The 11061-nt window shown below is 45.1% G+C and overlaps 1 protein-coding gene across 1 annotated transcript in view; it reads left to right on the top strand.

Moving 5' to 3' along the window:
• The first annotated feature begins 8741 nt into the window (after window positions 1-8741).
• Window positions 8742-11061, top strand: part of Zc3h15 (zinc finger CCCH-type containing 15) — a 19164-nt gene continuing 16844 nt past the window's right edge. The window contains exon 1 of the mRNA XM_012514124.2: window positions 8742-8992. Coding sequence (XP_012369578.2) covers window positions 8918-8992 — 75 coding nt within the window. The 5' untranslated portion in view covers window positions 8742-8917. The remainder of the gene's footprint in view (window positions 8993-11061) is intronic.

The raw sequence follows: 11061 nt of genomic DNA, 5'->3' as shown, positions 1-11061 counted from the left end.
GTTTGGGAGTCAGGAATAACAGACACTAAATCCATCTGCGTAGTTAACGCTGTATTCAATCCATCAACACAGTGATTCAGAGGTGTGTTCAAGGGCCGGGCATTTGGTGGCTATGGTGTTATCTGGGGAATAAAAATATGTTGATACAGAGTGGCTCACACACCACAGCATCCCACAGATGCCAGAGAGGAAGGGGCTGCCCCCATCAGAGAGGCTGCTGGCCCTGATGGCCAAAGCAGCTGCAGCACGGGGTGGCTGGGGGAAGAAAAGAGGAGCACAAGTCGTGTCCAAGAAGCAGAAACCGTATCAGTGGATTCAAAAGGAGAAATGCCATCAACACAGCTCCTCCAACCACCTTAGGCTGCAGCGTTGAGAGCTATGGTGGGGACATGTCCTGGTGGACTCTGGCAGCAAGGTGGGGTCTGGCAAGGGGCGGTACTGCCCCCATCTGGAGCACCATGGGCTTCCTGGAGTGGAATCACCACAGCAGAGTAGCCAGCCTGAAACTGGACCTCATCACGTGGCACACCTCAGCCGACTGCAAAGCCTTCTTTGGCTGGCTGGCCTAAAGGGTCACCTTCCACATCTTCACGATGACCAAGCAGAAGATGGTAACTTCACCTGCACAGTCACCCAGAGGACTTCCCTAAAAAAAATACAAAGCACCTGTCACCCACAGTGGTGCTACTGACACAAGGAAGTTCATCATGACAACTTCTGGGAATATGACTGCTGTCACAAGGAATCTGAAAGACACAGTCTAGCATTTACACCAAGCAGACAAACACCACTTAGGCTGCCATGTCTCCTTGAAGCAGGCTTGTGGCTCTGTGTGGCTTCACACTAGATGTGAAGGTCTAGCAAGTCTGCTTTGGAAAGAAGAGAGATTTCCAGAAGCTTCTGCGAGCCTTTAAACTGAAGGGCCCCTCTGCACCTGTCCACTCCCTCACCTTCTCTGGGGTCTGCCAAATGCTGGCATCCCTGTCCAAGGACTGAATGTGGAAACTGTGGGACACTGATGTGGGAGGCAAGAAGCAGCAGGACCTCTATTTTCTGAAGACACAGCACTTCCAAGAGGTGAACACCATGTAGTGCCACGTCCATTGTCCTGACACCTAAATCTTGGTCTTGACCAGTGACACCGCCAACTGCCTCTACAAAATGGGCACAGTGACAAGGAGAAGAGACTCGAGCAGGTCCACAGAGACACAGTCAGTGTAAAGCTGACCCTGGTGGCTTTCTGGACTTCTGTGCAGATCAGATGGTCCTGCTCTTCTACAACAGGCCAGGCAGCAGGGCGGTGGCAAAGATGTGGGCCCTCCTGAAGTGCACCTCCAGCCCCAGCACCCACCAAAGGCTGCAGAGCAGCTGGCCTAGGCCCAGGAGGCCACGGACAGAAACCTTCCTGAACGAGTCCCTGACTCGCCTTTCTTCTGGAGCCCCTCTGGTATTTGTCCACTGAAAGTATTCTTGCCTACTTAGGTCTTGGTTGTGATACTCCTGCACTGAAGACCAAGTTGCTTTTCTCCTGGTTCCAAGGCCTGGAATCTATCTCTACCTAGCGTCAAGAACAGCAGTAGAGCATAGCCCTGTGGCCACACACCTGGTACCTAAAGAAGTTTGTAAATGTAAAGGGAAAACCTAGGAATGCCTGCGAGCAAGGGAGCAATTTTGCAGGTTAACTGAGTGACAACTGTAAAATGGACCCTGACTGCTTTCTTTTCCTAACCCACTCCATCCACAAACTCTACCTAACCCACACCTTGGAAGTGCCTTCATGTGTGCTTCAGCTGACAGGCTGCAGTGTCCCTGTCTTCTAAGCTCCTGTCCTGGGCCTGGCCACGGTGCCCAGTGAGCTCCCTGTCTCCTTGTCACCTGTTACATTGCTTTCATGTGTAGTGGGCTGATCTCTTAACCATGCAGAACAGGTTACGTTATTCCCTTCAAAGGCTTTTCTTTCCTTTGTAAGCAAAACCCAAAATTCCCACCTTGGCTTACCCGGTGGTAGGTAACCCAGTTTCTGCTCTAGCATCCTTCTTTGCCACTCGGCAGCAGCCCGCTTTACTGCTCCTAATGCAGCAGCTCTCTGTGGTCCGAGGGGCCCCACTGCAGGAAGCACAACAGCTGGATGGAATCAGCCTCCAATAAGAATCAGACGTAGACCAGGAGCAACTGGCAGAGACTGTGTTTTCCTGGCTTTGCCTACTGCTCTCCTAGCCTCTGTGGTGACCTTAGGGTCCTAGCAGCAGACTTCTGAGTAGCAACTCTGTGCTCTTCAGGCCTGGTGAATACTTTGTTCGAAGAAACTAAAACACTCCTGTAGGGTGTGGCATATGCCTGTAATCCTGGCACTGTAAGGCAGGAGGATCACCTTGAGTTTGAGGTTACAGCGCTAGGCTACCCAGTTGTCTCAAGGCCAGTAGAACTGCACAGCAACACCCTGTTTGAAATAACACCACTGCTTTCCTTCACATGCTTATTCGGAGCAGCAGCTCTGGCTTTCCTCCGTGCCAGCGGAGGAAGGGATGGTGCCTGCCAAGTTACTGCAGTCAGAAGTTTTCAGATCCATGTCTAGCCTGAGTCACTTGCCTGCTTGAAAGTAGGAGCAGGAGGATCATCTGACCTCTGAGTTTGTTTTCTCTTCTGTAAAATGGGAATAAATCCTGTCCTGTCTTAAGACAGATAGGTGATAGGAATAGAATTTCACCAAAAAATAACGTATTTTAATATTACTGCTACATAAATATCCCAACACCATTCTGAATGCATATAAAAGATATTTAGTGATGTGAAATGTTTTCTCTAGTGCTGTTTATTTCATATTTATTTTGGTGACCTGCTAGCTGAATAATTCTAGCACACTATTTTTAAGAACAAAATGAAAGTGTAAAATGGAAACGTTACATGATTTTCATATGAATTAGGAATCATAAAACATCATCATGGCATTTAATAGGTCATCCTCTTGAACTGTAGGAGAAACATGGCAATATGTGTTTCTCAAGAAACTACTCATAAAAATATGTAAGATTTTATGGGACAAGAAGAATAAGACACAATCAAAATTGATACTATTTTACCTATGGAACAATCATCAACACAAAACGTGCACTCATTAGTGTAGAACAGAAATCTTGCACACGGTAAAACTTCAAAGAAGTCTAAGACATTCCATGACACCATCAAATTCATATTATAGAGCTTACTTTCAGAGTAATACATTGTGAAGAAATTGGAAAAAGAAAAAGTAAGAACCATTGTACTAGTCTAAGCAAAAGATGTGGCCCTGAAATAAGGTAGGAAGGGGGTAACTTGAAAGATTCTAATGTGGAGTAAGGATAGAGCTCTCTGATGGATCCCTTGTCTAGCATACATGAGATCCTGAGTTCTATTTCCAACACAACAATAACAAAAATAATAATAATAATTCTGCCAGGAAAGGTGGAAACTTCCCATAATGCCAGCACTTGGAAGGCTAAGGCAGAAGGGTCATGAGTTTCACTTCATTGTGAGCAACATAACAAGCCCATCTCAAAAAAAAAAATAAAAAGCCCAGTGCAAAAAAATAAATAAATAAATAAATACTTGAGGTAGTATAATTAAGACCAGACTAGGTTTGGATATTAAAGGATAATCAAATTGTTCACCATGGTTTCTAATTACAGTACCCAGAGAGAAGGCACACATCAGTTTTTATATGGTGTTATATACATAATACTAGGAAAAGGTATAAGACATTTGAGAGTAGTGAGCGGTGTGTGGCCCTTAAGTGGCCAGTAGAAACTAAAGTAACAGAAGACAAAAATCTGGCATAGTGGGTGAGGAACAGTGTAGAATCCCTTGTACTAAATTCACAGGGACATGAAAAGCTATTACTAGGGAAATGACATGATTGATGAGAACCATAGAAAATGGTTTTAGCTTCAGTGAAGCAAAAAAATATTTGGAAATTGTACATCTTGATTCCTTGACAAATGCCATAATAACTATTATCATAATGGTACCAAGAAATATCTCCAAGAGAAACAGGTAAGTCACCCGCTTAAGAAAATTGTCTGTCAGTATAGGCTGAAGTGAAGGTTACAGTATTGAAATTCAAACTGACAGGTTAAAAGAGATTTTATATGCTGAAGTGAAACACTGGCAAGTCTTCTGTGAAAGCTTATTTTGGAGGGAAAGGATTTCTTTAAGGACACTACCTACCTATCAGAAGCAATTTGAAGCAGTCAGTATTTAAATCAAAATACATCCTAATATGTACTGCTTCAACCAATAAAATGGATCAGCAATTTATATGTCCAGATAAATACAAAGGTGACAAGAAATGTATTTAGATAAACCAGTAGTCTTGCCGTAACTAATCTAGTAGTAACACCCACAGCCATAGAGCAGATGACAGCAAGTAAAGAGAAACCCTCACCAGAGAGACAAAGTGTGTAGGAACAAGGAAGCTTTTATCTCAAGCTTGAGACTGACCATGTCCTGACTCTGGGTGGGTGTGTGTGTGTGTGTGTGTGTGTGTGTGTGTGTGTCAGGACTTGAACTCAAGACTTCGCATTTGCCAGGCACTGTGCCACTAACCTACATCCCTGGCCCCTTCATGTCCTGACTTTGGGTCAGGACTCCCAAAGTTCTCAGTACCTAGCTGAACTTTGCTTTCAGGTTGTATACTTTTCAGGTTTCCCCAGTAGCCACATTATCTCATTTTCAAGAATTTCACAAGAATGCCACACGATTGCCACACAGTTCACATTTCCCAGACATTGTTGACCATCTCTCTGTCCTCGGGCATTTTAGTTGCATGTTTACCCTATGCCCCAAGTGGTTGTATTTGTTCCTATTATATGACCCTGGTTTCCTCCACTTGGGTTTATGGCTAGCTACATAGGAGGGGGTGAGGGAGCTTTTAGTTTAAATGAACTTAAGTGATCCTTGTTTAAAATGGAGTCTCTTTTGCCCTATTAGCCTAGCTGCATCCTTAATGAGAGCCTTTATTTGTTCTCTAGGAGCTACCACAATGAAGTACCCCAGACTGCATAGCTTAAAGCAATAGAAGCGCATTTTCTTGTAGCTCTGCAGAGTGTAGTCTAAGATTACGGTCTAGTTTCTTCTCTCCATGGCCTGCAGCTGGATACCTTCTGGTATATCTTCCTTTGGTCTGTCTTCCTTCCATCTGCATGCAGCCCTTGTTTCTGTGCCCAAATGTCTTCCTCTTATAAAGGTATCAAGCAGATTGAATTAGGGCCTACCCCGTTGCCTCATTTAATCATGTCTTTAGGTACCCTGTCTTTAAACATAGTCACATTCAGAGGTAACAAGTGTTAGGGCTTCAATGAATGAATTTTGGGGCTCAAATTCAGCCCATTTATACAGCTCTTGGGTGCAAAGTACTAAAACCAACCCTAATTTAAGTGAAAAAGGAATCTACCCATTGAATCTATAAGAACCTGAACAATCAAGGTTAGGAAACAAAAAGAGAGATAACAGCAACAAATAAACTAAGGTGTGGTATGGAGCCAGCCTTAATAAATATATTCTTCCAGTGCCCCGAAGAGTTAAGTCTTTGTTTCACTCTTTTGAGATTAAAAGCCCTACCCCACTGATAAGTGAACCTTTTAGAGCTTTCAGTGATAACAGCCAGCTGCAGCATACATGCCATAGGTTTGCCACCACTGTCATGCACAAGAGGCAGACTGCAGGGAAAATCTGCCTGTTCAATCCTCAGTTACACACCCAAGATCTGGTTCTCTGGGATAAGAAATGGTGAAAATAGGGCTGGTCAGATAGCTCAACAGATTATAGTACCTGCTTAGGAAGATGCAGGGGCCAGGGGTTTGATCCCTGGCCTGCTGTGTTGGCCCTGCCCTCAGGGCAGGCTGAGATCTAAATGAGACTGGATGTGGTGGTGGGCCCCTGTAATCCCAGAGTTCAGGAGGCTGAAAAACAGGAAGGATCACTACAAGTCCAATCTGTGTAGTGAGACCCTGTAGACCCTATACTAAATACATTAAAAAAAAAAAAATTAAAGCAATGGTGAAAATGTACCTGTTTTTAAAGTGTAAACTTTAACATAATGGGTAATTCCTTCCACATACACACAAACAAGAAGAAAATTCAGATGCTAGGTAGCAAAAAATAATGATTTGTATTTCAGTACCAAATCTACTGCCTGACCTATATTCAAAAAAATGCATTCTAATGGATCTAACTAGATACAAAGTTATCAGAATAAATGTACCCAAAGCAGTAAATTTATCCTATCTACTAAATTAAACAAGTCAGGTTTAGCATTATTTTTTCTTTTTCATTCTTTTACATTGGGCATTTACTCAGGTTTGACCCTGTTCCCACTACTGCCAGAAGTGTTTCCTTCATTCTGCTACTCATGTTTATGGTTTTTCTCTTAGAGCATTTGAATTTGTAACTATTGGACTATGCTCTCATTACTATCTTATGGAAGTTTACTTTCCATTATAGTCAATTAAAATAGGAGTAAACAAATTCTCACTCTTATTCCACTTGGAAACTACAATAGGCCATTTACAAAAAAAAAAAAAAAAAAGGCATTTACCTTATTTTATAAAAGGTGAATCTAATAAATGGGACTTGTCTTTCTAGACTTTGAGGACCTCTCAAAGTTGATAGATATTTTCTACTTGATACAAAGAACATTTCTCTCTTTCTGGACTGTAATTTCTGGGAAAAAAAAAAAAAGCAAAGGTCAAAGGGATGCAGAGGGGAGTCAAGAACTACGATACTGGAAAACTAATAACATGAGATCCAAGATTCTTATAATGTCCCCATATATACTACATATCATTTATTGGCTTTATAATGTTTACTAACAATATTCTTCAAAACCTGAAAGTCTACATTGTATGTTAGGAGGCAACGAGAATAATACAACTAAATCCCACCCCCATGAGAAGTCTTAAAAAGACTGTCCAAGAAGCAGACAGACTGTAAGAACATGTTCTGTAGTTTGGGTGTGAATGCCCCCCATGGCTCATGCGTTAAAGCAGGGGTCTTCAGCCTCCACCCTGGAGGAGTTGCAGAAAAAGAGGCTGAGCTCCATCTATACTTACAGCTACTCCCCCTTGCCCAGGTTGGCATAGGAGCTCAGCTTCCTGTCAGCTCAGTGACAGTCTCAGAGCAGGAATCCCACCGTGGACCGTGCACGGGATCAAGGTTGTGCTCTCCTTCGAATCTCAAACTGAAACTTCTGCCACCAACCCCAATCCATGAGAAAACTGCGTTCCACAGAACTCATTTCTGGTTCAAAAAGGTTGGGGATAGGATCGGTCCCTTGTCATGGCATTAATAGATAGTGGAACACATAATAAGTGGTATCCATCGTAAGAGAGTCAGGTAACCGACGTTTGCCCTGAAAGGGGTATTGCAGCCCCAGAAATTTCCTCTCTCTGCTTTACTGCTGCCAAGAGGTGAACAACCACCTCTGCTGCACACACCCTCCATGTACTGTGCCACCTGGGACCCACGCAGCAAGGCCATGCAAAGAATGACCAAAACCTCTGAATCTCCGAGCCAACATACACTCTTGCACCTTGGAAGTTTTTCTCAGTGTTTGTCACCTAGATGGAAATAAATGCACTGAGTAATCAGGAAAGCAGTGCATTTTTCTGTTCTGAGTAATCAGGAAAGCAGTGTATTTTTCTGTTCTCTGACAAGAACTTCAACTAGAAACTACCACCACCCCACAAAAAAATGGGGAAATAAGTAAAAAGGAGGATAGCCCACTAGTCTAGATGAGGAGGTCAGGTGAATTTATACACAAGCATGATACACCTCAGATGTACAAACACTACCAAATACGTGGGTGTCTGGCATTATCTTAGTTAGTACTAAGCAAATGCTTTCATTAATGAGGGGCACATAAATTCCACCCTATGCAAATTTACTTAAAAGACTACAAGCCCTTATCTAGAAAGATGATTCTTGGCCACACACGAGAGCTTATACAATTAGGTAAGAGAAACAAGCGCTGCACACTTTGAAAAGACATTTTTGTTTGTACAAAAGGCCCCCACTCATTACGTGCCTTTTCAAGCCTGACCTACTTTTGTAAAGCTTGGTGACAGAAACAGGTTTTGAAGTCAGACTGCCGAGTTAGAGTCCCCTGGCTCAGACTCCGGCATTACTCGGGGTATTTTCTCTCCTTCTGGTATTGCATCTATCCAACCGGAACAGCGCAGATAATGACCTCAGCGCGGCTGCGAACATTCATTACATAACGTGTGCGACGTGTGCAGTACTTCCTGAGTTTACCAAGCGCTAGGTTACACTAGGTTCGAACTAAGTTCAGCTCACACAAAGCTCCGGTTCCTTTCCCACCACCCGAGAGCTCTGAAAAGGAACGGACCCTGCGCTTCCTCACGGCCCTCGGCAGGAAGGCAAGGAGGCCGCGCCAGCGCAGCCGACCCTCCAGGGCAGCAGAAGTCGAAGCGGCCGCGGCTGCTCGGTGACCTCTGGGAGAGAAGGCACAGACGACCCCAGAGACCGGAGGCCCAGGGGAACAGGGACCGCCCGCCCTCCACAGGGCGCGAAGAGCGCCGGACGCGCACGCCCCCTCAGGCGGCCGCTGCCTAGAAACGGCCCTGTGGGCGAGCGACAGCAGGTGTGACGTGAGAGCGTTTTCCCACGTCCCGTCCCCACCCACTCCGGGACGGACGCGGCCAGGGCGCATGCGCACCTCCGCTTCCGGCCGCCATTCTTTGCTACCCACAATGCTCTGCGCCCCCCGACCTGTCGCAAACGCCGTGATTCGGCGGCGAATGAGCGCCTTGCTTTCCGTGCGCTGCGGCGGCGACGGCCGTGCCGTCTTCCTCCTGCTGAGGTGCCGAGTTCCCTCACGGCGTCCGTCTGTCCTTAAGTCTGGCCGGTGCCATCTCTCTCCGCAATGCCCCCCAAGAAACAGGCTCAGGCCGGGGGCAGCAAAAAGGCGGAGCAGAAAAAGAAGGAGAAGATTATTGAGGTGAGTATCCGCCCCCTCCCCCACGCGCGCCCGAGCCCCCCCACCCGCCGCGCTGCAGGCGGCAGTTCGCGCCCCTGGGCCCTGTCTCCCCCTTGGGGCTCGGGGTGCCCTGCCGCCCCCTCTCCAGTCTGGGCGACCCGGCTGCCGCCCGTCGCCCTAGTGACGCCGCCGCTGGCGTCCCCCGCGCCCGGCCTCCGCCCGCTCTCGACCCCGGAGTTTTTGTCCTGCTCCAGCCCTCGAGATCGGGGGTGTTCTTAGGGTCGTGTCCAATTGGGATAAGCCTGGCGGGCTCGGCTCAGCCTCTTTGGGAGGCCGACTCCTGGGTCTTTGTTTTCCTTGTTTTTTCACCTGTCACCCGGGCGAGAGTGTTAATTTTTTTGGAGACAACGCCTTACTGTTCAGTGGCTTTTTTGATACCTATCTGAATTTTGCCACGAAAAAGCAGAGATTTCTTTTAGATCGCAGCCAAGCCTGTCGTACGCAGCGTTTCGTGCATATAATTTGAGTTAGATGGAAAACGCTTTTAAAAACATTAAGTCACGTCAGTAGCTGAGGTAAGTACCATTTCCCGGCTTATGTGTATTTAGTACATTCAGCCTGCACCCGTTTAGTGGCCAGAGAACGCTTGACTTAAGTGTACTACAGCAGTTTCTTAGTGTCGTATCAGTGAGTTTAAGATAGTGAATCGATTTGACATTCTGTAAATATGTCATGTATCCCTAATGAGATACTTGTTTTGGATTTCTGCTGTTTACTTTTTCTCCTCATTAAAAATACGACATGAATTTTTGGTGTAATTGGAAAAGGCTATCACCATTTTGTTACAAAAGATGCCAGAATTGTGGTTAGCCAGTTATGGAATGCTTTTCACTAAAACAACCAGAATGAATGGTGTTTTGAAAGGTGTATTACTGATTATTGAATTGGTTATAAAAGCCCTGCAAAATGGCAATGAAAGTCCTCAAGATTCCGTTGTACAAATCTTATCAGAAGTTGAGTAGATGTTGTATTTTTTTAAGTCTGTTTTGATTTAAATACTTGTAAAAACTTTGAGTAACCTTGACCACATTTCAACTCTGAAGTAGACTATGTATTTTTACTGTTAATTTTTACTGCTTGTAACTCAGGTAGTGTCATAGCTGCACATTTGAAAACAAAATAATATCACCTTAACCATTCTAAGCAATCTAGAGTCCTGGCACAAATGAGAATCTGTGGGGAGCTGTATCTGGTGGCATTTAGTGCTGTGTGAAACAAGGACAGGTCAGGGTGGCTTAGTGTTTGTAAACCATGGTACAGAGCAAAAGTTGCCATGTGAAAATAAGTGTTGGTGTGCTCTATACATTACAGAGCTTTAGTTGTTTTGATTGTTAAGGCTTAATTTTATTTCAGGAGTGTGTTTAGAAGTTAGCTGGTGGGGGGCCAGGGAGGTGGCTCAGTTGATTAAGTGCTTCCCTGGCAAGCTCAAGGGCTTGAGTTCAATCCCCGGTTCCTCAAAAAAAAAAAAAAAAAGAGAGAGAGAGAGAAGTTAGCTGGCATGTCCTGTCAACCCAAGATGTTAACATTATGTATGACTCCATTCATCTTGAAACAAGATCGTTTCATTTTGTTTGGTGTTGGGTTTTGTGATGCTGATTGAACCCGGAGCCTCCAGCATGCTAAGCGCACATGCTGCCGCTAAGCTGTCCCCAACACCCAACAAATAAGGTGATGAGAAAGAAACACATTTTCAGTAGCAACAGTATCGCCAAAGAAAAATGGAAAAGAAGGCAGCTGCATTCTTTACCAGACAAAATATTAAAAGTGGTTTGTTCTTTACTGAAGCCCCGGCTTGTTGCCAGGATGATTGCAAGGGGCAGGGCAAGGTGGAGCAAGTTCAGCTGACAACTCACCAGTCAAGCTTCATTCTAAATATACCTTTTCACTTTTTGTATAAATGTGCAAAAATCGGGCTGGTGAGATGGCTCAGTGGTCTAAAGCACCTACTTAGAACAAGCTTAGCAAAAACAAAGGGACTGCGGTTCAATCCCCCAGCACCACATGCCAGCCAGCCCCGCCCCCTGGTGGGC

The sequence above is a fragment of the Octodon degus genome, unplaced genomic scaffold (assembly GCF_000260255.1).
Source record: "Octodon degus isolate 3935 unplaced genomic scaffold, OctDeg1.0 scaffold00025, whole genome shotgun sequence".
NCBI lineage: Eukaryota > Metazoa > Chordata > Mammalia > Rodentia > Octodontidae > Octodon > Octodon degus.
The sequence above is the reverse complement of the archived record's forward strand: the minus strand, read 5'-3'. Positions and strand labels throughout refer to the sequence as shown.